Genomic DNA, 27,672 nt, shown 5'->3' with positions numbered 1-27,672 from the left:
TTGTATCACATTTACAATGGAATTGTGGAGAGCTTTGGACAAAGAATAAAGTATGCTTCTAACCTCCTTTCTATTTATTATCTTTTTATCCTTTTCGAGCCTTTTAAACTTATTTTGTATATTATTTTAAAGTATACTTAATCCATTATGTCTCTTCTCTTGATAAGCTCCTTGTTTTTTTCATGCTCTGGGATGAAAATTTTGTTCTAGATTGTACTCATAGCTGCGGGTTTGGTTTTTGCGGGGAAAAAAAGAAGTGGACACATCTCATTCATGTGGACACACCAGTTTCATACTGATGGTTGAATAGCAGGTTGAATTTCCACAGAAAGGACATCAACAATGGATTAACTATACAAAGTTGTATAGGGGGAAACAAATATAGGGCTTCTTACACGGTGCCTGAAGTCAGTCCAGGTTAATGACCCGGAGAGATACCATGACTTTCTGAGGCTGAACCCGCCGGTCACTGTCACTTTGAAGCACAACTTCTGGTAAAGGTGATTAAATATCAAAATGTCTGGTGTCACTGAGATGGAAAGACCCTTTGGAGGCTTAACTGTAGCTTTGTATACCGATATGGGAAATCCAACATTAGTCACCTCACGGTAAAATGTGGCCGAGATGGTGGATTCGGTACTGTTGACTTGGACGTGCATTGAAGGATAGTTGAGGCCATCTGCTCCTTTCGCTTGTGGAATATTTGAGCAGTTAAAACTTTTGCTTCCCATTAGCAGAGCAATGTCACTGTCTTTGTAGCCTTGTTTGCAGAGATAACTTAGATAGGAGGTTGTGTCAACATCATAAACCAGGCCGGGATGCAATGCTGCCATTGGACGGATTAGTCCAGATCCTGATGCTAATTCAGCCCCCACTGGCTTTATCTTCATTCTTTTGGCTGCAACAAGTGTATTTCAAAGTTAGTTTCTCAACTATTAGGAAGATAGAAGAGATTGCTCGGAAAAGTGGTCGCTCGGGTGAGATACAATCAAGGAAGGAGGGGAAGAAGCATAAGTACTTGTGGTCATCAGAGCTGATTTGATAGCAGCAGGTGACCAGTTTGGATGGAAGGATTTGACAAAGGCAGCAGCGCCGGAGACATGTGGGCAAGCCATTGATGTCCCGGAAGCTATGTTATAATCTACCACTCTTTGATCATCTTCTTGTCCAGTAAGTGTCGTGAGTCCTGAGTAGGCCGCCAATATGTTGACTCCAGGTGCAGCGAGATCGGGCTGTGTGCATTTCCAAAGAGCGATGAAAAAGGGAAAACAGGCTATAGTCTTTTTAGTTGGAGACATGGCTAATTACCTTGAGTATGGCAGGGCATAATGCTTGAGGTCCTCTAGATGAAAAGGAAGCTATGGCCGGCCCCACTGCATTGACAGCCCTTGTTTTGTATATGACAGCTTGTGCTGAACTGTAAGAGGTAACTTTTGTTAGATTAGATTTCATCTCCTTCTCATATTCGAACGTTTTTTGTTGTGGATTGCAACTCACCTTGTGGAGTTGATGTACTTTTCAATTCTTTGACCACCTCCAAAACTGACATAGCTTCCCATGGTAGCTGGAGCGGCTGCAAAGTCGGGGTTGTCATTGTAGGTCATGATGGTGCCGATGCCTCCCAGATCTTGGATGATAGTTTCGGAACCTGCTCCCTGGCAAAACACAATCTTCCCTTTCACTTTGTCTGCGCTCAGTGTCCCAATGTCACAGGCACTGCAATGGCACACGACTAAATCAGTCTAATTGAAGGAGAAGTTGGCATCCATTCTCCAACTGAGTGATCTGTTCCAGTACGTACCTGACATTTCCCAAAATATCTCCACTGACATTTCCTGCATGAGCGCCGCTTGTCAAAGGGTAGAATTCCTTCTGAGGCTCATACGTGTTAATTGCCATCCCCTGCCAGAGTTTATAAAATCAGCATAATCAGTAAATGAATCGTATGCAGTTCAAGAGGTGAAGAGAAACATACAGAAATGGTGTCTCCATTCCCCAACTTGACGATGGCCTCGAGCCTCCTGTCGGTGGTGCTAGCTGCCACTGTTAGGATCCATGGCGCAACATTCTGGATTGTTTCCATATCGGGCCCTTCATTCCCTCCCGCGCACACTGTAAGTATTCCTTTCTTAGCTGCATGGAATGATCCAATAGCTATAGGATCTTGAGTTAGACTTCTCGCCATCCCTCCTATAGATGCTGATATAATATCCACTCCATCATCGATGGCTGCATCGAATCCTGCTAGGATGTTTACATCCTCGCACCCGATTCCCCAACACACTTTGTAACTTGCTATACGAGCAGATGGCACTCCACCACGTGCAGTGCCTTCTCCAATGCCGTATAGGCTTGCACCCTCCACAGCTATGCCAGCTGCGGTGGATGCTGTGTGGGTGCCGTGCCCTTCAGTGTCCACTGGGGTAGCCTCTTCCGGTGTAATACGCTGGTTAATATCAAAGTATTGTGCCCCGATCACCTTTCTGTGAAAGGTTTTAGAGATTTATTAGTCGTGAATCTGATTCTTCTCTTAAGAGTTTTAGATAGGAATGGAACGTACTTGTTGCAACCTGTGAAGTTTACACCTTTTACACAAGTGCCCTTCCATTTCCTTGGAGGAGGTCCTAACCCTTTATCGTTGAAACTTTTGGATTCAATCCACACACCTTCCATAAGACAAATGTAGGAGTAAATTAGATGATAATCAAATTCGGGTAGCAAGAAAAGCCACGTCGAAAATAATGTTCATGTGACTGTAGGAAGAAGAAGAGCCCAAGTAGTAGGACTCTATCATTTCTTGGTAATCGATTAAACTTTGAGACTTAATGATATCAAAATGGCTCTCGGTGTATAATTAGGAACTAGTTGAACTTTATTTCAAGAATGATTTATTTGCAGTTGTTAGTGAATACCTGTGTCAAGTAGACCAACTATTATATTGCTCTCGATGAGATAATTTCTCTTCAGTTCTTTACGCACCCCAATGAAATCCCACGACCTCGTCGTGAGGAGATGCTGCACTCTATTAGGAAATACTGAGATAACGCCTTCTTTTTCTGGAAAACACAAGTACACATTTTGGTATTTTAGTTGTGGTAGAAATATTTGCAATAAAATGCGACAAGAGTAACTGTATATCAACGTACTGGACAGTAACTCTGCTTCGTGAGGCAGCAGTCGGGCTGCGAACCCATTGAAGCTTCTTCCGTAGCTATGTATCTTACTGTCCCTAGCTATCTTTTCACTAAAATTGGTAGGAGGATGTTTTGTTAGAACACTTACGTTATAAGAAGTGATATATAATGGTAGCTGATTTAATTTCAGTTATTTTGATATTCGTATGCTCGGTATTGGTATTGCAGTAATGCTGTGCATAATAGTATAGTAGAGGTGTGATTTATTTACTCTCCAATAGTTTCAGTAAGAAGGCTGTGGTGTGCATCCATCAATATTGTTCTCTCCTCTTGCACTTCTCCCATGTACACAATGTATACCTGTCACATACATATATTATTTGTCAAATGTGTATCCACATGAATTTACCATATTGCATAAATGATTGAAAATCAAACTGTAAATAAACAGAGATATGATAATATGTACTGTAGGATGAAAAACGTACCTGTCTTTCATTGGCACTAGAAGCAATAGTGATAGTGGCTGTATTGAGGCATATGCACAAGAATGTTGCTAAGAATGGTAGCTTCTGTGATAACTTCATCACTCTACTGCCCATCTCTGTGTCTGTGTTTTACTGCAGGTGTATAGTGTAACATTTATATATATATATATATATGTATAGATTGTGTGTGTGTGTATTCCCGGGAATACAGGTGAGAGAGTATATTGCCCAGAATAATGGATGGGATTGGCGTGACATGTAAAGAGATTGTCCACGAGAAGCCCTAATTCCATGCATTGCCACATTTGAAAGCTTCTTCAGTTCGTTCCCGATCAATAATAGGTATTATATTCGTATTTTCTAACTCCTATAATTGTTGAACTGCATTGCATGTTCGTAGAATGAGTTAGTTCATCGAAAATCCCTTTTATTATTATTATTATTATTATCATCATTATTATTATTATTATTATTATTATTATTTATTATTATTATTATTATCATCATCATTATTATTATTATTATTATTTATTATTATTATTATTATTATTATTTCTCATGAGATGACTAGTTCGCCGAAAAATGCAATGCAGCAGGCACACATATCTGCCGTACACATGGGTCCTTGCTAAAACCGTTTACTATAGAACCCTTTTAACCCATGCAAGGGGTTGGGCTATTTCTCGTCTATAGTGAGGCCCGTCTATTTCGTATCTAGTTTTTGGTGTGGGCCCACCAATATGGTGCTCCGGATTTGTTTCTTATTTTTATTTTTTTGAGAATCTCATTTAATTTTTTTATTTTATTATTATTATGACCTTACTTTAAATTTTTTAATAGAATGATAATTGGAATAATTTTAAAATATAATAATATACTTCTTCCATCGGAAATGAAATATATATATAAATATTTTGTAAAAATTATAAAGAATTTGATATTTATATATAAATTATTTTACTATAATAGTATATTTTTGAATAATAAAAATGACATACTGTTAAGTTGGGACACCAGGTATTTATATAGCCATATAAACTAAGTATTTATTTATTTTATTGTTTACTTTGGACAATGTCTACGAATGGACTTTGTAATTAATGCAATTAATTATTAATTAATTTATTTTATTAATTAATGCAATTAATTATTATTAATTTTTTTTTTTTCAAAAATTTCACATGTTATTAAAGGCTTTGTCCAAACCACCGAGTCATGTCTTAAGAAGAAAATATTTATAAGATTATGATTTAAACTAATTAACCAATATTCATTAGGTATGATCATAATAAAAAATATACTCCATTATTTACTCTAATCACAAATTCAAATCCAGACCAAGCGATATGGTTTTTACTCCAATTCTTCAAATGTTTGTGCGTCATAGATGCATGTGATGTAGGCGTACAAATTATGCGATGCTTTTTACAGGCACGTTCATTCATTCTTCTTTGTAGTATACAGACATGGCGAGCGAGTGCAGAGCAGATGTTTTGATGCTTTGCTCGTTCTGGAAACTTTTGCCTTTCGATCTCTTGCTGTTCCATGCAAAGGCTCAACCAAATGTTTCGGGTAAACCTGTTCGTCCTGGGGAACTCGTTGTTCTGCTTCTCGGAGCATAAAATGAAATGCTGGAGGAGTTGGTTCGAAGATATCCGCATACGCGGAGCTTATCGAGCTGATGGATCCTTCGCAACTCTCTGGTGAGCTTTGGTTACTTCTCCCTTCCTCTCAGTTTCCCCGTAATTTTAGTTTTCCGATTGAATACTGTTTAATTTCGGATCAATGATAGTGTTTTTATTTTTAATAATTCTTCTGCTAAATAACGGCTAAGAGTTGTGAAATTGGTTTTGAGAATTGAGGATTTTGAAATTTTGGGCGATTTTCGTGTTTTTTTTTTCTTCATGTAATTGGCGCTGATAGCTTGTGAATCATTTGACCCCTAATTTGATTATCAGTGACTGTACATTGATAGAAGTCTTCTGTTTAGCAGGTGAGTGATTCTAACACCTTAATGCAGTTAACCAATAAGGATTACATTCTAATTTATAGCCTTTTGCTTTCAATCTAATGCAAACATTACATTATTTAATTGCAGTGACCTTTAGCTTAGCTTAGTGTCATAGATCTATATTCGATCTACTATGCAATTAAAATGGTGCAGGGATTGTTACGAAGCTTCTATTAGTTTGCTTTGTGGGGCTGCTGGCTTGGGCCTTTCAGGCAGCGGTGCCGCCTCCACCAAAAATATGCGGCTCCAAAAACGGTCCTCCAGTTACAGCTTCGAGAATTCGGCTCAAGGATGGGCGACATCTGGCCTACAAAGAATCAGGTGTTCCCAAGGAAAATGCAAAGCACAAAATCGTATTTGTTCATGGCTTTGGTTCTTGTAGGCATGATGTTTCGTGCATTACTCAATACCTGTCCCCTGTAAGAACCTTCCCTTATTCTATGCTTTCCACCATTTTTCATTGGTAAAACAGAGCATTTGCCTGGTTTGGTTATGTCGCACTTAACTTGAATTTGATTGATTGCAGGAAATCATTGAGAGCCGCGGACTCTACATCGTTTCATTCGACAGACCTGGCTATGGAGAGAGTGATCCGCACCCTAAACAAACATTTAAGAGTATTGCATTCGACATTGAGGAGCTTGCCGATCAGCTGGGATTAGGATCGAAGTTCTACTTGATTGGATTCTCCATGGGTGGAGAGATTGCCTGGGCTTGCCTCAATTACATCCCTCACAGGTGCATTTCTTGTGGATCTTGTATTTTTGTTTTGGCTGTGGATTTTGGTGTTTTGGGATTTTAAACAAAAAAATCAAGCTTTTGTTTGTCTTGCTGTATGTTTTCAACAGAAACAAAACTAACAAAACACAAATCAAACACACCGTAAAGATTTGTTTTGTTTGGGTCTGATTTAAGTTTTCGTTTAAATAATAGTTTGATGTTATATTTTGTTATAATAAATAGTTTATTTTTGTTGAAAATTGTGCGATTTGAATGGAAAAAAAGTTGGTTTTGGAGTGCAAACTAAACAAAACCAAAGTGTATGTGAATTTAGAGTTGTTATTCGTGCAAGTCTGAGTATTTTCTTTTTTTTAACTCGTCTAGACCTTTTGTCGAGTCGAAGCTTACTTATTGCTATTGTCTATTGTCGAGCTTGATCTTTGTGGATCATATTATATATATATATATTTACTATCTTATCGAATTTATTGGATCTGTTAGATCCGATCATTTCTTTTTTCAATTTCAAGCTCGACTCGTTATTATAATTAAAATGTTCAGTTCAAGTCTTACAACAAGCTTCTAAGTAGCTTAGCTAGCAAAATAACTCTTTTAACTGTGAGTTTTAAATGCAAAAATAAATTTTACATCGGACCCTTTTTAGATTGAACAAATGTGAACAATGTGAAAGTGTATCTTCGAACAAGCAACCCTTTTTATTTCTTTCTTTGAGCTTGCTAGGTTCACTGAAATTAACTCTTGTAGATTCGACTAAACAGATTAGCCGGAGCAGCAATACTCGCGCCAGTGGTGAACTATTGGTGGCGCGGCTTGCCTTCAAACTTGTCGGGACAAGTATTCAATCGGCTGACTCTACCTGACAAGTGGGCGCTTTGCATCGCTCACTACGCCCCATGGCTTATCTATTGGTGGAACACTCAAAAGCTCTTCCCTCGTCTATATTTAATTGATCATAGCCCGAAAATTTTCTCTCGCCAAGACATGGATATTATTCAAGAAGGCCATTCATTACGAGCAACTTATCAGGTAATTGTGTTGTTCGATACAAATGGAGAATAGTTACTGTGCTAATTGGGTGAAGACATCATAAATAAGACAAACATCATGTTGTTTCAATTAATATTACACATAGTGTGTTGATTGAAATAATGCTGACAGTTATGCATATAAGGTTTGATTCAATTAAATCAGCAATTTGAATAATCAACATATATTTTTATAGACTCGATCAAATCTACACCATACTGATTTAATTGGTCAACATTTTCCTGAATTTTTAAATTCGGCATAGTAACTGCAGCCATACAAATGACAGGGCAAACATTTCTAACTCGGCTCCCAAACTGAACATTTTTAACGTTTCGTTCTCTTTGAATTTATCTTTTTTTACTAAGTAATATTTACGATTTCCTATAACTTCTTTTTTGGATTTTGAATTTTTCAGTCGCAAGTGAGTCAACAAGGCGAGTTCGAGTCCCTCCATCGCGATCTGGCGATTGGGTTCAGCAGCAAGTGGGAGTTCGATCCGACGGAGCTGGAGAATCCATTTGCGGATAGTCGAGTGCACCTATGGCAGGGAGACGAGGACCTTCTTTGCCCCGTCGAGCTGCAGCGCTACATCGCCGGTCGGCTGCCGTGGATAGAGTATCATGAAGTCGCCGGCGCCGGCCATCTGTTCCCCTGCGCCGATGGTATGTCGGAAAAGATCATTCTCTCACTTTTGCCATGAACTAAAATCTAGTGAGGTTATAATAATATTGCAGTATCTCTCATTTGAATAAATTAAACTATGATTACTGTCAAAATATTAATAATAAAAAAATATTATATATTACTCCGTACTTAAAAATATTGTCTTCATTTTTTTAGTTTTGGAATACTTTTATAAAATATATTTAGAAAGATCAAATATAATATTATTTTAAATAAAAAATAATAAAAAATTTGGGTAGAGAGCGCATAAAATTGACCGGCATGGCACTGAAAAGTAAAAATAATTCCAAGGAAGCCTTGTCAAAATTCCCAACTTAATTTCCACACTAAGAATATTGTGCCTACTCACTATTATTGTTATTATTAGTAGTGAATTAAACAATTATTTTTATTTTTATTTTTATATTTTATTAAAAATATTACATACTTGATTGTAATATTTCAGATCGAATACGAATTTTATATGTATAAAAAAATATATTTTAACTTAAAACAATTAACAAACAAACTCAAAATAAAAATATAAAAAAAAATCGAAAAAGAACACACAATATATTGTACTGATTTTATTGTTATAGACAAAAATTGAAAATTTTGTTGTTATTTATTTTAAAATATCACATTAAAAACTTTTTATTTTTATATCTAAATAGAGTCTACTTTTAAAATTCAATACTTCTGTTTCCATATGAATTTCCCCAAAAAGTTTATGTAAAATATATAATACATCTAACAATAAAAATACAAAGTAAAGAATTTGTTTAGTTTTTATTTGAATTTAAAATCTAGTTTAAATAATATTTTAATAAAACATTTTATAAGAACAAATACTACTTCAATTTTTGTTTTGAAATTAAGTAATAGATTTTTTTTAATATTTCAAATAATAAACAAACCAACTTAAAACAACATATCAAATTTTTTTAAAAAATACTCCCTCATTCCAATTTCTAGACAATATTTGCACAGTTTTATGTGATTGTCTTGTTGTGAATTGACAAATTTGTCATTAATTGTATGGTAGAGATTAAAAATAATAAATGAATGAACGGTAAAAATGTAAAATTCGTGTTTAAAAAATGAAATAGGACAATAGTTGTTGGACATCCCAAATAGAAAAGTAGGACATTAGTTTGTGGACGGAGGGAGTATAAAATACCACTCAAAGTATTGTTTTCATAATTTCTCACATTTTACAATAAAATATCTAAAATTAGTTATATTATAATTCCGTAAAGAATGATTCGGTAGTGAAGAGTAGATTCGATTTAGAATTTATCCAGATCGCGTTCGGAAAATAGTAACAACAAATTTTTATGTTATAAATAAAAGAATAAAAATTATGTTATATATATAATGCAAAATTAGTGTTATATTTATTCATTTTGTTATAATTTCAACCGACTTTATTGACATAACCTTTATTAGGGCATATGTGACATCAAATATGTCAATGTCCATGACTATGTGTGTTTGAAATATGATTTTATTTTTTAGATATACGACCATGACCATGTATTAAATAATAATCATGTTATATGAAATATGAAATCATGTATAGTTGTAATTTTTTCTATATTTTTGTTTTGTTTTTAACATAGATGACTGTATATTAAAAAATATAGTCGCTTTTTTTAGATATACAAGTATATACGTGTATTTTGCGACATATGACCTTATATTAAATAACAAAACGGTATTTTCTAATATACAACTATGATTGTGTGTTAATTAATATGACTATGTATTTTTGGTTGCATTTATAAAATATGCGATCATATATGATGAGAAATCTAACCGTGTTCTTGATGTATACGGACAAATACGTTTGATGCCGCGTGAATTTATGCAACGCAACGATTACATCCACGAATTTTGGCTCTGCTTAGACAATTTTTTTTAAAAAAAATTCAAAAAAATTTGAAATAATAAAAAATTATAATTTCATGTGATATTTTACAATAAAAAATATATTTTATATAATATTTAAAAGAAATAAGTAATAGCACAATTCTAAAAATATACTAGTATAAACAAACCTGAGTATTAAAAAAATCAATTTAGGTGAATGTGTTGAAATGAAACTAATTTTATATGAAAGAAATCTAATAAGACCAATTTTACATCAACTAATTTATATAGAAACTAAAAATGTACTTTATTTGTTTCCATTTAATGTTCCTATTTTATTATTTTTGTATATTCAACACAAAAATATTTATTTCTTGTTATAATAAAAACAATCAATGTATAAACAATAAAATATTCTTAAATTTTTTAAATATATATATATTTTTTCTTTTGAACATACAAAGATAAAAATGTTAATATAGCTTAAATTACTTTGACTTTGAATTGGAGCTAAATAAAGTATTTTACTTCTTTTAAGTATAAATTTTCTTTTATCTTTCGATATCATAAATAAAAAATTCACTTTTATTGTTATATATATATATAGGGTAAATTATATAATATCCTTACGTGTTTTTAGTAAAAATGCACAAAACACCTTATGTTTTATTTATTGGGTGAAATCCTTTATGTTAATGTAAAATTTGCACGAAACACTCTCTTGTCAAAACTGATATTTGATTATAATAAAAGAACTAAATTAAGCAAGTTTTATACAAATAAAAAATAAAAAATATTTTAAATAATTTTTTTAATAAAAAAATAAGTAAATAATTGATTAATCATTTATTATTATAGTTTTCATAAAAATTATATAACAATTTGTTTCAAAAATTATAAAATGAAAGATTAATTAATTAATTAATTATTCTATTCAAAAAAATTATTTAAAATATTTTGTATTTTTTATTTATATTAAACTTTGTAATTTAAGTCTTTACTTGTCATTTATATTAACACAAAAAATTTTACACAAGAAATAAAAGACAGATTTTTAGTAAAACACAATAGGTATTGTATAATTTACCCTATATATATTAATTAAGTTTTACTTCCACGAATAGCTCGTAATGCCTTCTCTTCCGAGACCGGGACTTATAAAATTTTACAAATAATTAAAAAATTATTAAATATTTAATCTTATATATATATATGATTTAATATGATTATTTATTTTTATTTGTTTATTTTTTCTACAGTCTCTATCTTTGACCTATTGCGAAAGTCTCCTAATTCAAAGTATCTGAGCATTTATGGGAAGCTGGTAGCGATGGCGATGGCCGCTTGTTTTTCTTCCTTGTCGCTCCTGACTTGGATGCTATCTGTAAGTTTTCGAAGCGAAAAGTCGACCATTTGTTTCCTCTAAATCATCGTCTGTTCATTCGCTATTTCGAGCTCAAATTGGCAGCCGGAGCGGCCAGGAAGATATCAGCTCCTCCGTCGAGAATGTCTGGTAAGCTTTGAAGATACAATTTAGTGTCTGATTGGCGCAATTATGTGGTGATTAACGATTCTAAATTTTTTTCGTTCGTATTGACCTAAGTTTGCTCTTCTTCAATTTCGATTTTGAATTTCGCGGTGATGTAATTGTACGGTCGCGGCGGAAAGATACCCTAGTCTGATTATCATCGCTTGCTATTTCCTAATTGATCGAAATGGTGCTTTCATGTTTGGATTTTTTCTTACTTAACTTCAATTACACTAACTGCACATACAATCGATTTGGCTATGGCTGCTCAAGGCATTTCCTATTGATCGAATTCCCCGCAGTGAAAGCTCATTTGCTCGTAATGAATCCAATAAAATTATTTCAGGTATCGTGACGAAGGTTCTTTTATTTTCCATTGTTGCTTTGCTTGCTTGGGCATATCAAACAGCACGGCCTCCTCCACCGAAAATTTGTGGCTCCGACGGCGGTCCTCCGGTCACCTCGACGAGAATACAGCTTAAGGACGGCCGGTATTTGGCCTACAGAGAATTTGGCGTTCCGAAGGAAATTGCAAAGCATAAAATCGTTTTTGTTCATGGTTTCGATTCGTGTAGGCATGATGCTTTATGCCTAACCGAAGAACTCTGTCCGGTAGTCGAATTTCAAGCTTTCTATGAACAATTTCTTCATCACAAATGCGTAGTATTGACTAACTCTGTTTCATTTGTTTACAGGAAATCGCCGAAAGCCATGGACTCTACTTCGTCTCATTTGATAGGCATGGTCATGGAGAGAGTGATCCTAATCCAAAATCATCGATTAAAACCACGGCATTTGATATTGAGGAGCTTGCTGATCAGCTAGGATTAGGATCTAAATTCTACGTCGTCGGATTTTCCATGGGTGGAGGGATCGTCTGGACATGTCTTAAGTATATCCCTCACAGGTACATTCATGGTGGAATCCAATTTGGTTTAGTTATATTTGCTTAAAGCGGGATCGAACAAAATTTTAAATATTTGTGTTCGTTTGTTAACCTTAAAGAACAAGGCCCATATCTGTTCGTTAAACATTTGAGCTTGTTTGTAGGGTTCATGGTCGGTTTGTTAAACAATTTCATTGTTTGAACTTGTGTTTGTGTTCAATCCGATTAAACTCGTTCAAGCTTGTTTGTTTGGCCTATTATTTTATTTTTTAATCCATATATATATATATGATATTTTATTTATTTATTTTAATTCATTATTTCATATATATACATATATATTACAAATATGTCATTTTAACAAATATTCTAAGGTTCAGTTGTTCAGCTTGTTTATATTCGTGAATGAGTTTAAATTGAGTCGAGTTCATGAACGGTTTGGATCGTTCAACAGCTCTATTAATTTGCTTAAAAAGCCATTCTTGTAGAAATTGATGTTTGTTGTTGCGTCATACAGATTGGCTGGAGCAGCTCTACTAGCGCCGGTGGTGAATTATTGGTGGCCGGGAGTTCCTTCGAACCTGTCAGGAGAAGCATACAAGGGGATGCTTCTGCAGGACCAGTGGGCGCTTCGTGTAGCTCACTACATGCCTTGGCTTGTCTACTGGTGGAATACTCAAAAGCTTTTTCCTTGTTTTAGTCTTCTCGATTTCACTCCTAAAGTTTTTTCTCGCCATGACTTGGAGCTTATCCCCAAACTCGTTGCGAGGAGAGAGCGCCTCCAGGTAATCGAATCGTTCGTTATTTTTATAATTTGGACATAATGAGATTCAAGAATGCTTTTTGCCGCAAAATTGAACATATGGGTCGAGATTATTAGTAGTTTTAGGAATTTTCAGCACGCCATTTATTGCGTTCTTCGTATAGCATCATTGATCATTCTATTTAGAATTGTACGTAGGCTTCGGTAACGGATTACTAGAGCTATTAAACGAACTGAATAGGTTGCGATCCAAACTCGACTCGGCTCATTAACAATTCTGACTCAACTTGTTTATAAAAACGAACGAGCTGAGTTTGAACTTGAACTTGAAAATTATTATTTTTGTCAACGAGTTGAGCTCGACCTTGGCTTGCGAATAGTTCAATTGAGATCGTTAATAATATATATATTTGTACTATTTTATATACTAATATAATATATATAATTTTTTATAACAAAATTTATATTTAGTTAATTTATATATTGAAAAATATATATAAGAAGTATAAAATTTGAGTCGAACTCGAACTGGAGTTCGAGTTTTGCAAGCCGAATTTGAGTTTGAAATCAAGCCTAACAAGCTGAGCTCGAACCATCGTTTTAGTTCGAATCTTAAATGAGCCAAGTCGAGCATGTATTGATTTGCTCAAACAACAAATATTTGAGCTCGCTCGACTTATTTAACCGCTCTACAAATGACTAAATTCTGGTATGAGAATTGAAATAATCGAGTGAAAAACTGTGAGTCGCGAACATTAAATTTTTATTTCTTGGAGATTTTAATTTCTCTGTACATCTTTAATCGACATTTCTTGTCCTGTGTAAACTCTAACATTTGGCACGAACAGATTCAGCCGCAGGTAAGGCAACAAGGCGAGTACGTCTCTGTCCACCGTGATATGGCATTCGGGTTCGGCAGATGGGAATTCGACCCCACGGAGCTCACAAATCCTTTCCCGGAAAATGAAACCAGCAGAGTGCACCTATGGCAGGGAGACGAGGATCTCCTTGTCCCCGTCACACTGCAGCGCGAAATTGCCCGTCGGCTGCCGTGGATTCGGTATCATGAGGTACCTAGCGTTGGCCACATGTTTCCATGCGCCGACGGAATGCCCGAGAAAATCATTCAATCCCTAGTAGCTTGAAAACGATCATTTATGCGTCGTGTGGACAATTGGTATGTGATGTATTTATATTATGTTAATACTCTCTTTATCCGGTTAGAAAGTATATATATTTTTATTATGGAACGTTGAATTCCAAAGTAAATACTCCCTCTGTCCCACGTACTATGTCCACGTTGCCGTTTCTGTTCGTCCCACATACATGTCACTTTCCTGTTTTTGAAAAATGATTATACACTTTTATACAAAAAAAGCAAGGGCAAGGGCAAAAATATCATTACACTACTTTTAACCACCCGTTATAATTAAAATACTATTATTTCTTAAACACCGCGCCAAAAGTAAATGTTTACTTTATCCATGGGCGGAGAGAGTATTATTTTTTAAATACCGCATCAAAAATAATTGTATACTTTTATGTGTGGATGAATTAAGTATAAATGATGAGTTATCTATCATTATAGCATAATTTGTTTTAGTTTTATACTCCAGCTGTCCACTTAATTTGTCCACTAGTTTTATATATTGTGTAATTAGTAAGTAATTAAAAAATATACTCCATCAGTCCCATAGAAAAAATATCATTTTCTATTTTTTTGTTCCAGAATAAGGATACAATTTCTTAAATTAGTAATTATATTATTTATCTAACCTAATAAATACTCTTACAACTTACAATATATAACAAAAATATTATTACTTTTATATCATATCATACTATTTTTTTTTAATTATTATAAATCAATATAATACTAATATTAAAACATTTACATGCAAAAAAACAAATAATGTTCTTGTTGCTGAACTAAAAAATAATTATAATATAATAAAAATAATTAAATAATTTAATTAAAATTATAAATTATAAATTATAAATTTTTAAAATATAATAAAAATGTATAATTATATTTATAGAAATAGAAATAATGAATTGGACCAACAGTAATTCACTAGCTAATAGCCGCCGTGTGTATGTATAAGACACTTGTGAGTTGTGAGTTACATCTATTCCCTTCCTTGACTATATAATTTTATATTCCTAATATAAGAAAACATTCATTAAAAAATAGTCAAATTGAATAAATTTTATTAAAAGTAATTGAATTTTTTATTAGATGTTCTTTCATAAAAAAAAATATATACATTTGATTTTCCATAACAAAATAAAATAAATATATTATATAATTCAGCATAAATATTATTTTATATATTATACAATTTTTCAAAACCTAATATAAAAAGATAGAATTAAAAGATTATAAGCAGATCTCACTTCTCAAAATTTGAAAAGTACTACTTTAAAATGGAAAAATTAGAAATACGGCCACAACCTGAGGGAGTACTAATCTGTAATTAGTTATAATAATCATTTCTTAAATTGATGTTTGACCAGCCCACGTGTTTTTTTTGTTTTTTTTGTTTTTAATATAATTTCTTAATCTCTGCAGGGCATTCGAATCAGATCCAACCATTTGTTTCGGGTTTGATTCACACTCTTTTGTGGATCTCAAAATGGCGACTGGAACTACCAAGAGGATTTCGGCAGCGTCTGCTAGAGCTCATACGCGACGATCAAATCCAGCTACTCCGTCGAGAATATCAGGTGCGATTTGAATCTCTTTCACTCCTTTCTCGCCTTACGGCTGTTTGAAATGTGGTGTTTATATGAATGCTGATTGCTGCTGGTGAATGTGGTGTTTATATGAATGCTGATTGCTGCTGGTGATGTTGAGAATTCTCGTTGAGTGAAATATGGCCGAAGTTTGTGGTTTCGACTTCGATTTTGAATCTCTCGATTGTGTTGTCGACGGCTAGGATTTGTTTCCTTGCTGAATTTCATGTATTTGACATATGCGGACGTATGTTTCTGCCGTAATCACTGGTAATTGACAAATAGGATCTTCCTACGTAGGCATATTGAGTGATTTTGTGTCTGGTATCTGTAGTTTTGATAGAGTCTTACTTAAAAGTTAAACCTCAATTGCAGCGGTGATTGCAGAATAACTAGTTGACTTTTGTTGTTAAATTGATCTTTCATTGAAGGAATTCATGTGAGTAAAGCTGGACTTGTTTATTGAGTGAAAGGATGTTTGTACAGAGGATCATTGAGTGAAACTCAGTGTTTGATATTTGGATCATCAACAAATTCTTCAATTGCATAACTGTAATATAGCTAGTTTATTGAGTGTTGTCTTTCCGGCTTCTTGGATCCATGTTTGATTTAATCGAAATGACGGGCAAATATAGAAAAATATTTGCTTAAAGACTCTGAAGAAGAAAAAATAACAATGAAAAATACTCAAAGCAGTAATAATTTCGTTGAAAGATTTTGGATAACTTATTAAGAAGGAAAGTGATAAAAGTGATGCCAACAGACTGGAATAGGAAGATAGAAAAGTAAGTATTAATCTAACAAAAAAAGCAATAAAAATGAACAGAAAGCAAGAAGTGTTTGTATTACTTCGTTAATAATATTGGCGAACAAGGTTCAGGTTAGTTATTGAGTGTCCGAGCTCGTTTATATTGTTCGAGATTGTTTCGTAAGCAATTTTAATGTTCGAGCTCATGTTCGTATTAGAGTTGAATAAGCTCGTTCGAGTCTCGTTTGGATAGCAATGATATTTTATTTTTTAACGAACGTTTCTGACCACAACTTGGGCTCGTTCGTACATATAAAACAAGCTTATTTATGTTATTCAGCTCGGCTCATTTATATTTGCGAATGAGCTTAAACCAAGCCAAGTTTACAAACGATTTGGTTCGTTTAACAGCTCTATTTAACATTTATCGATATTTGATGTACTCTATAATTCACACTTGAAAACACATGAAAATACTTGACTTGGCCGCCCATATATTATTGTGATCGAACTGGGTCGACAAATCCTTGCTTTCTTGTGTGTTCTTTTAATTTTCTTGATTTTCCAGTGTCCGCAACATGTCATTATTGAAGGACTTCACGCGAGTAAAGCTTCACTTGCTTACGAACAATTGAATCGAAATATTTTCAGGGATCGTCAAAAAAGTTCTGCTCGTTTTCGTTGTTGGTTTGCTGGCTTGGGGTTATCAGACAGCACTTCCTCCTCCACACAAGACATGTGGCTCCAAAGACGGCCCTCCAATTACAGGGCCGAGAATACAGCTCAAGGACGGGCGGCACCTGGCTTACAGAGAGTTCGGTGTTCCAAGGGAAAATGCAAAGCACAAAATTGTGTTTATTCATGGATTCGATTCATGTAGGCATGATGCTTTATGTCTAACAGGAAATCTTCCCGAGGTAGTCGAACTTCCAACAGACTTTCTCCATAGGCAAATGCAGAGTTTATATGTTCTAACAATGTTTGTTTTTGTAGGAATTTATCCAAAGCCATGGACTCTACATTCTCTCCTTCGACAGGCCTGGCTATGGCGAGAGTGATCCCAACCCGAAACTATCAATCAAAAGCACTGCTCTTGATATTGAGGAGCTCGCTGATCAGTTGGGATTAGGATCTAAATTCTACATCATTGGGTTTTCCATGGGCGGGCAGGTCGCCTGGACATGCCTCAAGTACATCCCTCACAGGTACATCCATTGTCGAAATCCAGCTGCATTATGTGTTCATTCCATTTTTAAGCTATTTTCTGGCGATTAATGTTTATAATTACGTCGAAACAGATTGGCCGGAATAGCTCTACTTGCGCCTGTCGTGAATTATTGGTGGCCGAGCCTTCCTTCAAACTTGACGGGAGAAGTATACAAGAAGTTGCTTCCACAGGATCAGTGGGCTCTAAGTGTTGCTCACCATATGCCATGGCTTGTCTACTGGTGGAACACTCAAAAACTGTTTCCTCCTTTGAGCCTTGTTGCTTTAAGACCGGAGTTACTTCCTAAAGTTTTTTCTCCCCACGACCTAGAGGTTATGGCGAGCCGTGCTTCTCACAGACATCTATTCCAGGTACTTTGGATCTTCTTAAATTCTTGAACATGCATTATAGTTGCTTCGAAAAATTCGATTTAAATTATCATTTTGCCTCAGAATTAAGGGCACGATTGGTAAAAAGAATAAACCTATAGTAAAATGATAATTAAAGAATCCAATTGAGAAATACAATAGAGAAACGTCACTGTAGGAGAAAATGTATTGTTGTACGTTTGATAAAATGAGAATGATGTATTGAGTAAGAGATAGTTTTTAAATGTATGTTTTGTTAAGTTGAGTAATACATATTTACAAAGAATTGTGAAAGTTAAGACAATACAAATCTTTGATTTCAAATTTTTTCGAACACTTCTTTGTATTCAAGCTATATGTAGGATCATACATACTTCTGTACATTATGTTACTCAATCTCATTAATCCATACATTCGATTGGGTATGAACAGGGGCATATAAGACAACAAGGAGAGTACAACTCCATCCACCGCGATCTAGCAGTTCACTTCGGCACATGGGAATTCGACCCCATGGAGCTGAAGAATCCATTCCCAGAAAACGAAGGCCCCAAAGCGCACCTATGGCAGGGAGACGAGGATCTCCTCGTCCCTGTCATACTTCAGCGCCACATTGTCAGTCAGCTGCCATGGATTCAGTACCACGAATTAACTGGCCGCGGCCACAGCTTCCCTTGCTTCGGAAAAATGCCCGAAAACATCATTCAATCTCTTATCACACCTAAAAGCCATTAATGATCATACCTCCCACTGCTTCATTTCATTCTTCAGCTTTATATTAAATAGACAGACATCTTGCAAGAGCTAGGAATAGTTCTTGAAAGAATCTGCAGATTGTTGTTGTTTTTTTTAAGGTTGTTAGCTTAGAAGAAGACAAGAACTTCTGCTATAAAATAAAGCCATCTTATTAGTATTATTATTATTATTATTATTTAGATGCATATGTGTGTGTATATATATATATATATATATATGTTGTAGTGATGTACAGGTAGAGCAAGAAAAGGGGAATCTGAACTAGCCAATCAATACAAGCTCTGGATGATAAGAGTCACCATCAAGCCCACCAAATGGTAATGATTTATTATTTATTTTAATTATTTATTATTTTTAGTTTTGTTCTTTGGTAATTCTGTTGAAGATGATGACTTGTGTGATTTTGTGAACCCTGGAGATATTATATCCATTTTCTTTGCTATCCTTTTCTAATGAATGTGCTGAACACAGCAACAAATTATGAAGCTGAAGCTCTTCCCTGTTGCCGCCATTTCCGGCAGGATTTCGACAGCTTTAATACACTTACAGTTTTAACCTAACGGACTATCAAAACGTCGTCGTCTTCCAGGTTAAGTAGCTTAAATTTGAAATCTCACTTTTCTATGGGTGGTCTGCATTCGATTTCGATAATTTGATATTTTGATTAAGTTCTTCTCAACATCGACAGGCATTGTTGATAGGGATATTTTGTCCTCTTTGCTGCTGCTGTTGTCTGCGATCACATTGTTAAACTTGAGATTGGCTTTTTGAATATCTTCTGGTCTTCATTCATGGCTACTTGGACATCCTCCTATTTCCGGCCACCGGATATTCTGAGATCGTCGAATGCAAAAGTGGTCGACGAAAGGATCGGGTGGTGTCCTGGTGATAAATGTATTTCGAGTTTCTCACATTCGAGATGTTCGTCAAGCTCCCACGCCGTCAATCAGTCTCATAGCAGGGATCCTTTTCTACACCTACAACCCGAAATCCCGACGCTTAGAAGCGAAGCCAATTCAAGTTCGACTCCAGTGAGCTCGAGAGATTCGTTGAGCTCAGACGGCAGTAATGAAGCGAAGATCAAGGTCGTCGGGGTCGGAGGCGGCGGCTCGAACGCAGTTAACCGAATGATTGAAAGTGAAATGAAAGGAGTTGAGTTCTGGATAGTTAACACTGATGTCCAAGCCATGAAGATGTCGCCTGTCTTCCCTGATTATCGCTTGCAGATCGGGCAAGAACTGACCAGAGGGCTCGGTGCCGGTGGGAATCCCGACATCGGGATGAATGCTGCTAATGAGAGCAAAGAAGCTATTAAGGATGCAGTTTATGGAGCCGACATGGTTTTCGTCACTGTAAGCTCTCTAACTCCTGCATTTCATCAAATCTGACTCAAATTTTAATCGAGTTAAGCTCAAGTTCGATAAAAAGAGCTTTAGGATCGAACTCGAGCCTCAATTCTATGATCATTCGACCCTTTCTGGTAACTTACATACAATTTTGCAGGCTGGAATGGGCGGGGGGACGGGGACTGGCGCAGCTCCGATAATAGCCGGGATAGCGAAAGCAATGGGTATTCTGACCGTCGGGATAGTCACGACACCATTCTCTTTCGAGGGTCGGAGAAGAGCGATTCAAGCTCAAGAAGGGATTGCATCTTTAAGAGAAAATGTCGACACTCTTATAGTGATTCCCAACGACAAGCTGTTGACGGCAGTTTCGCCATCGACGCCGGTGACAGAAGCGTTCAATCTTGCCGATGATATTCTTCGACAAGGTGTTCGCGGTATCTCTGATATAATCACGGTATGGTATGGTATGGCCGATCAATTGATTTATATCTCGTCCGTGGAGGGATCGAGTCCTGAAGTCGAGTTCTTGATTGATCTGCTTTTCCTTCAGATCCCGGGGCTGGTAAACGTTGATTTTGCCGATGTGAGGGCTATTATGGCTAACGCCGGATCTTCGCTGATGGGAATCGGAACTGCCACAGGTACTGTCGACTCAAGCTTGGTTCTTCAGCTCCATTTTCGCTTCCTTACTCGACAACGACAATGCTGTGTCGACTCGCAGGAAAAACCCGTGCGAAAGATGCTGCCTTGAATGCGATTCAATCCCCTCTACTTGATATCGGCATAGATCGCGCCACCGGGATCGTTTGGAACATCACAGGCGGAAGTGATCTTACATTGTTTGAGGTCAGTTTTTCTTTCGCAACTTTAGCTCATTTGAATCGATTATACTTATTTAGTTCCCCGTCTTAATAAAAATCCAACATTCTTCAAAACTGCGTCGCTAAATTCTGAAACGGCAGGTGAATGCTGCAGCTGAGGTTATATACGATCTGGTCGATCCAAGCGCCAACTTAATCTTTGGCGCTGTGGTCGATCCTTCTCTGAGCGGTCAAGTAAGTTCGTCTTCTCATCTAATCCAATCCCGACTCACCTGATCAACATATTGATGCATTCAGGTCAGCATTACACTGATCGCCACGGGATTCAAACGACAAGTGGATAGCGAAAAAAGACATTTCCAGGTAAAAATTATTTGCTGGATCCTCCAGATGACACTTTCTTCGAATTCTTATTCACCACTTATCGGAAAACAATGCAGGCGAATCAGGGCGATTCATATATCAGTTTGAGTAGACGATCTTCGTTCTTTCTAGAAGGCGGGGCAGTCGAGATCCCGGAATTCTTGAAGAAGAAAGGACGGTCCCGATACCCGAGAGCTTAATCCTCTTCTTCGGTACGTCCGAAAGCATATATATAGTCTTTTACATATTTCTTCTTAGTTTGCTATATAAGTATGGCTTGTGAATCCTCTCTTGGCGTTGAGACTTAGATCAGTTTGGACAAACACTCCTTAGTATCCATCCACACTGTTAAGAAAATCGAGTTTTGTGTGCGCGCGGAATAAGAAGTTAGCAAATGGACAAATGAAAATAGTCGAAAATCCCGTAGTGTGTAAGAACATAAAAAACATAACGTGAGTACACGGAAATTGTTAATTCAGTTTGATTCGATTCGATGTAAAAAATTTGAAGCCAATTTTATTTACTAGATATACTATCAAAAACCTTCCTATGATTGAGATTAAAATAGCAAGTGATGTGTGTATTATTATCATATGTTGTCGGTTAATATTATGTTAATATGTGATATGTGATAGAGATCAATAGTGAATGAACTTGCAATTAATTTTATGACTGAGATCAATTATGATATGTATTGTGTATATTTTTTCTATGTTACTTGATCACTGTCTATCCATAGTCAAGCACCTTCACTTAATATGGTCTCATTAATCTTGAATGGAAATCCTTCCTTCAATATCTTGAGCATTAACAAACACCTCTAGGATTGTCCATCTTTTTTCCCTAAAAAATATTCTCGTAAGATCATATTTTTCACGCTAAAAATGTTCGCCTACGCACCAATACACTGCCAAAGCCATATTTCTCCAAGAGAAAAGGTGATTCACTATTGAATATGGTACAATATGTTACAACAAAAATCACGAGATCTAATCTCCATCACACACTTAGGAAAACGTCACAATCCTTCTCAAGGTGCAAACCTTTTGTATAGTTAGTCATTTAGCATTATTGCTTAGGTGCAATACTTGTAGAATCATCGGCCAAAACATATTCTAACATTCGGCGATGATCAACCGGGAGCTGGGCTCCCGGGAGTCGCCAATAAGCATGAAAAAAAAAAGAAAGGAAAAATATTCACACAAAAGAAATGAGAAAATTGTGGTTTTGAGTAAATGAAGGGTGTTATTAGCAATGAAAATATCTCAATCCCACAAAGCTTCAAGACAAATTTACATCTCCCATCACCAAAAGACATAAATATTCTATTCCTTTAATAAATACATAAATAAATAAACACCCCATCAACATAGGCCCAAAAACACTTAAAATCACACAAAATTCAAAGCCAACCCCACATTATGTCGTTGTTTGTCGCGTAATATTTGCCTATTATGACTTATTTTGTTGTCATAGTTTATAGGCTATTACATTCGACAAAAAATTTATTCAGTATGCAATCAAATATTATCTACTGTGAATTTCTGCGTCATAAAAAAATAAAAAATCAAAATCAATCCTCCTAGTTCTTCCAACAATGATAAGATGATACTTTGCTCCACTTCGTTCAAATCCTCCTAAAACACAAACACACAATTATTTGTCAAATGTCCACTAGATAGGGCCTAGGGTCTACACAAAAAGAAACCACACATATAGGAATCCAAGGATACCCACCCCCACCCACCCACCCCGCAACCCCAAATGGACACAAAGTCATTCTCACTCACTCTTTTTTGTGAAACAACACTTTCTGATAACCATTCATTCCATTTCCCTTCTTTCCATTCCATTCCATTCCATCATATCCTATATGATCTATTCACTTCCCATATGCATATACACACATATATACACACATATATATATATATATAAGTATAATCATGCACACAAACAACCCAAAGAGAAGAACCTTTTTCATATTGTGTAGAGGGAAAATAAACAAGAACCATGCGTGACAAGAGTTCTTCAAACTCCACCCTTCTTCACCATCCCGAATCGAAGAACCTGACGACAAATTCGACGGTGTTGAAACGGGGGGAATCGAGTCGAGAATCCAACAAACAAATGCAATCTGCGACGACGATGATCAAGAGAGCAGAGGAGGATGATGAGAAAACCGGACGGGAGAGGCTGAAAAGACACCGACTAGAGGTCGCAGATCGAGTGTGGGTCCCGGAGCTGTGGGGCCAGGAGGATTTCCTCAAGGACTGGATCGACTGCTCGCCGTTCGACGCTGCCGTGATGAGCAGCAGCGCCGCGACAGCAGCGAGGGCGTCGCTGGCAGAACAAGGGAGGAACAAAAGTAATCCTAATAGATTAGGAATCAAGAATGTGTAATAGCCATGGATGGCTTTGTTGAGCTTGATAAGAATGTTGTGTTAGCATCAGTGAGTGTTGATTATCGACGACGAAGATGTATGAACTGCGAAAGATAACTACTCGGGCAATGTTTTTTACAACATACGTCAAATCGGGAGTCGGGTTTTTCGTCGGTTTTCGATCTTTTGGAGGGAGTTTGTGCTCTTGGTTAAAGACTTGAGTACAAAATTGTGCAATAACTGAGAGAAGTGGTAGTAAGGATTGGGTCACTCAATACGTAAGAAATGGGCATCCAACATGTAGTTTTTTTATTTTTTTTTAATAGCGTAGAAATCCGCCGTCACTGCCATTATCACTGGGACCAGAGCAACTTACATGATCAAGAATCCATTCCATTACGCGACTACACTATATTAATTAGTTTTAATTAAATGTTGTGTAAATTGTAATGAGATATCATATGTTGTGTGAATTGTCATTTTGTGAGCATTCTAATATGTTAATATGAATCGCATGATATTTTATCATTGTATTGTGTGTTAGTCTTGTCAACACTAAATTGAATTAAATTTTATACTAATTTAATATAGTAACTACAATCCAAAAAAATCCAATATTCATTAAAGTTTTATAGAAAAAGAAAACAATTTTGAAAATGTAATTTTTTTATTAATATCAATTTTGTTGGGCCTCGAATTTGTGGGCCTATTCATGGGCCATGGACTTGGGTTGTTTTATACTAGTTGAAACAGGTCAAATATAAATATATATATAGGTTTATTTATTCTGCTTCTTTATCTCGATTAGGGTTTTCTTCTCGCAGCGTACCGTTCTTCGCTCGAGCGACTGCTGGCGGTGTTCGATCGTTCTACTCGATTCTGCGACAATGGGGTATGTGCACTGATCTGTAGTTTTTTCTGTGTTTTTTACTTTGTGAGGTGTAAATTTGCGTTGCTGATTTGCCTTCTAGCGTTTATTTTTTAGTTCCATTTCCGTGTCTTCTAAATGTTGGATGGTACGAAGGAATTAATTGAGTTGTTCGAGTCGATTGGATGCTTCAATAGTTTTTTTGGTAGAATTTGATTGTTTTTGTGCTATTGGAGAAATTCTTCGCGCAAAATTGTGCGACGTTGATCTCTTTATCTCGTGACCCTACGATGGATTCACGTTTTGGTTGCGGTCATTTGTTGATTATGAGTTAGCTAGTGTTGTGAGAAATCACATAGCTTCGAGATTTGATATTGCAGCATAGGTTTTATTAATGTCTTGTAGATTTGATGACCTTGTATTTTGTGTGATTCCACTTTTTTGGTTTGCTTGGATCCAACACCTAAAACTCTTTTGTATTCAAGTTTTTTATTATTCACAAAATAATCTAAAACACCAAAATAGTTCAAAAATCCACAACATTTTTATTTTTTATTTTTAAAAAAAAACTCTATTCCTTATATCAACAAGCCACTTTTCACGTTTCAAAATAATGCAAATTGAAGTGATTCTTCTGAGAAGTGACTAGTTCCATGATTGGGTGGTTTTATAGTATTGTTATGTATATTACCGCCATTTACATGTAAGATGTCTGCCCCATAGTTGTTAGGTGTCTTTTGAGCGATGGAAATGATTATGCAAGACAATGAACTTAAAGAAATTACCACTTTAGCATAGGTGATTCCCTATTAAACAGAGATCTATGCATAGGTAGCTGGTTATCTTAGTTTGAGTTATGGTTTCTGGTTACAGTTGGGTCTGGGATTGGCGTTATTTAGTGGCATCCTTATAATAGTTATGTTTACAGTGGTAGAGGGTTCATCATTCGTGGCTCGTGGGCCCTTACTAAGGACCTAATTGGGTCTGACAATCATTTATTTTATTGGAATATCTGCTTCCTAAATATTAAGCGAATTCTTTAGGCTCCATGCTATTTCTGAAGCAGAAATATTCGAGACATTGTGTGTAGTTGCATTTCCAGTTTTATGTAATTTTTTTTATTATCTTAGACAAAATAATGTGTTGGGTGCTTATATTTGGGAATGAGAGTTTGAAAACCATAGTTAGTTTAATTGTACATTTCATTACTTGGTTCCATTCTTTATCATCTTATAGGAAAACACATGGTATGGGTGCCGGGCGCAAGCTCAAGTCTCACCGGAGAAGGCAAAGATGGGCGGACAAAGCCTACAAGAAATCTCACCTTGGGAATGAATGGAAGAAACCATTTGCTGGATCATCTCATGCTAAGGGCATTGTTCTCGAGAAAATGTAACTTTCTTGATCCTCTATACCATCTCACATTGAATTCATGATTTATACCTTTAATATGTGATTTGATTATTAATCATTGCAGAGGCATTGAAGCGAAACAGCCAAACTCTGCTATTCGTAAATGTGCTAGAGTGCAGCTCATTAAGAATGGCAAGAAGATTGCCGCCTTTGTTCCTAATGATGGTTGTCTTAATTTCATCGAAGAAAATGTGAGTTCTGGATGTTGTAATTTTCTTGTTCTTGAAACTATTCATTGATTCATCTTCCCTTTTCTTTTTGTTATAAAATATAATTATATATACAGGATGAAGTGTTGATTGCTGGATTCGGGAGAAAGGGGCATGCTGTGGGAGATATTCCTGGGGTAAGATTTAAGGTAGTGAAAGTGTCTGGTGTTTCTCTTTTGGCACTCTTCAAAGAGAAGAAGGAAAAGCCTAGGTCGTAACTAACTGTTGAATGCCTATTTATTTATATATATATATATATATATGCGGGTGTGTGTGTGTATTATATCATCTTGTGTCTGTCTTTGAGTTGGTTTTGATTTCTTGAATTTTTTGTGTGACTAAAAAGTTTTGTAGTGTTCTTCGTTAAGTATTTGCACTTATATGTTGGGTTAGATGGAATATTGGGGGTCCTATGATCATTTTCTCTTTAGTGCTATTTGGACTCTATGTGGATATTTTTAATAAGCCACGTATGATTGTAAATTGGGCCTTCATAGCCGGCCAATGCAGCGTGTGCCTATTAGTGATGTGCGAACAGGTTTGTGTGATACACGTATATCTGTTGCAAATTGGCCACGGGTATTCTGAAGCCATGTGGGCCTTAAAAGGCCTGCAATAATTATACGGGCCTGCCGGAAATTGGTCCACAAACAGCTTATGACACTTGAGTTTTCCTTTGGGCCTGAAACAAGTGGGCCGACAAATTGAATTTAAGATGGGGCCGTACGCAAAGGTAACATTGGGCCTGAAAAGCCGGGCCTGTCGGATATGAGCCGACAGCACATCAATTTTCGAGTTGGGCCTGTCGGTAATAGGCCGACAAGGTGAATTGTGTAATATGGGCCTGTCAGTAATGGGCCGAGAAGAAGTAACTTTTAATACAGGCCTTGTCGGTAATGAGCCGACAATAAGCATGATTACATATGGGCGTGAGGATATGAGGATATGAGCCCACGGCACCAAGTCTCGAATTGGGCCTGTAGTAATAGGCTTCAAAGAGGTAAATATTATTATGGGATTAACGGGCCTGTCTGTAATGGGTCGACAGTAATAATGATTCCATTTGAGCCTGTTGGATAATGGGCCGACAAGATGTGAATTTTAATATGGGCCTGTCGGATATGAGCCGACAGCACATAAATTCTGGAATTGGGCCTGTAGGTAACGTGCCGACAAGAGGTGAATGTTGATATGGGTCTGTCCGTAATGGCCCGACAGTAAACATAATTCCATATAGGCCTGTTCTGAGCTGAAAGCACATAAATTCTCAAATTGGGCCTGTCTGTAACGGGCCGACAGGAAGTGAATTTTAAAACGGACCTGTCGGATATTACCC

At 36.0% G+C, this 27,672-nt stretch overlaps 6 protein-coding genes across 8 annotated transcripts; 5 read left to right on the top strand and 1 right to left on the bottom strand.

The window, feature by feature from the left end:
* Window positions 1-347: 347 nt before the first annotated feature.
* On the bottom strand, window positions 348-3,736 carry LOC127239715 (subtilisin-like protease SBT4.15). Its single transcript, XM_051257993.1, has 11 exons — window positions 3,623-3,736; window positions 3,406-3,494; window positions 3,147-3,244; window positions 2,913-3,056; window positions 2,561-2,666; window positions 1,976-2,483; window positions 1,802-1,902; window positions 1,498-1,716; window positions 1,309-1,417; window positions 1,019-1,232; window positions 348-898 (listed from the first exon to the last, which is right to left on the bottom strand). The coding sequence occupies exons 1-11, from the start codon at window positions 3,734-3,736 to the stop codon at window positions 348-350; spliced, it is 2,253 nt and encodes a 750-aa protein (XP_051113950.1).
* LOC127239689 (uncharacterized) lies at window positions 1,669-14,360 on the top strand. Of its 2 annotated transcripts, XM_051257950.1 has the most exons (11): window positions 1,669-1,860; window positions 1,952-3,964; window positions 5,080-5,325; window positions 5,787-6,052; window positions 6,160-6,371; window positions 7,133-7,400; window positions 7,819-8,028; window positions 11,914-12,078; window positions 12,162-12,373; window positions 12,870-13,137; window positions 13,964-14,360. In XM_051257950.1, the coding sequence occupies exons 3-11, from the start codon at window positions 5,304-5,306 to the stop codon at window positions 14,258-14,260; spliced, it is 1,920 nt and encodes a 639-aa protein (XP_051113907.1). In that variant the 5' UTR covers window positions 1,669-1,860; window positions 1,952-3,964; window positions 5,080-5,303; the 3' UTR covers window positions 14,261-14,360. The 2 variants fall into 2 exon arrangements, with proteins under 2 accessions (XP_051113907.1, XP_051113906.1); XM_051257949.1 differs by lacking the exons at window positions 1,669-1,860; window positions 1,952-3,964; window positions 5,080-5,325; ... (2 more) ...; window positions 7,133-7,400; window positions 7,819-8,028 and adding an exon at window positions 11,232-11,451 and having other exon boundaries at window positions 11,813-12,078.
* A 1,332-nt stretch (window positions 14,361-15,692) lies between these two features.
* Window positions 15,693-19,090, top strand: LOC127239688 (uncharacterized). Its single transcript, XM_051257948.1, has 5 exons — window positions 15,693-15,842; window positions 17,251-17,516; window positions 17,593-17,804; window positions 17,898-18,177; window positions 18,607-19,090. Exons 1-5 carry the CDS (start codon window positions 15,752-15,754, stop codon window positions 18,907-18,909), a joined length of 1,152 nt encoding a protein of 383 aa, XP_051113905.1. The 5' UTR covers window positions 15,693-15,751; the 3' UTR covers window positions 18,910-19,090.
* A 25-nt stretch (window positions 19,091-19,115) lies between these two features.
* Window positions 19,116-22,132, top strand: LOC127239687 (cell division protein FtsZ homolog 2-2, chloroplastic-like). 2 transcript variants are annotated; one of them, XM_051257947.1, is made up of 9 exons: window positions 19,116-19,247; window positions 19,402-19,519; window positions 19,619-20,282; window positions 20,434-20,733; window positions 20,830-20,920; window positions 21,001-21,125; window positions 21,242-21,334; window positions 21,398-21,463; window positions 21,541-22,132. In XM_051257947.1, exons 3-9 carry the CDS (start codon window positions 19,722-19,724, stop codon window positions 21,661-21,663), a joined length of 1,359 nt encoding a protein of 452 aa, XP_051113904.1. In that variant the 5' UTR covers window positions 19,116-19,247; window positions 19,402-19,519; window positions 19,619-19,721; the 3' UTR covers window positions 21,664-22,132. The 2 variants fall into 2 exon arrangements, with proteins under 2 accessions (XP_051113904.1, XP_051113903.1); XM_051257946.1 differs by lacking the exon at window positions 19,116-19,247 and having other exon boundaries at window positions 19,322-19,519.
* Window positions 22,133-23,274: 1,142 nt separating this feature from the next.
* On the top strand, window positions 23,275-24,386 carry LOC127239691 (protein BIC1-like). Its single transcript, XM_051257951.1, has one exon. The coding sequence runs from the start codon at window positions 23,476-23,478 to the stop codon at window positions 23,863-23,865; it is 390 nt and encodes a 129-aa protein (XP_051113908.1). The 5' UTR covers window positions 23,275-23,475; the 3' UTR covers window positions 23,866-24,386.
* A 240-nt stretch (window positions 24,387-24,626) lies between these two features.
* Window positions 24,627-26,772, top strand: LOC127239539 (40S ribosomal protein S23). Its single transcript, XM_051257738.1, has 4 exons — window positions 24,627-24,738; window positions 25,951-26,106; window positions 26,192-26,318; window positions 26,414-26,772. The coding sequence occupies exons 1-4, from the start codon at window positions 24,734-24,736 to the stop codon at window positions 26,552-26,554; spliced, it is 429 nt and encodes a 142-aa protein (XP_051113695.1). The 5' UTR covers window positions 24,627-24,733; the 3' UTR covers window positions 26,555-26,772.
* The last annotated feature ends 900 nt before the right edge of the window (window positions 26,773-27,672 follow it).

Source organism: Andrographis paniculata, unplaced genomic scaffold (assembly GCF_009805555.1).
Source record: "Andrographis paniculata isolate CXL003 unplaced genomic scaffold, ASM980555v1 Contig78END, whole genome shotgun sequence".
NCBI classification, from domain to species: Eukaryota; Viridiplantae; Streptophyta; class Magnoliopsida; order Lamiales; family Acanthaceae; genus Andrographis; species Andrographis paniculata.
Note: the sequence above shows the minus strand (reverse complement) of the source record. Positions and strands in the feature narration are given on the sequence as shown.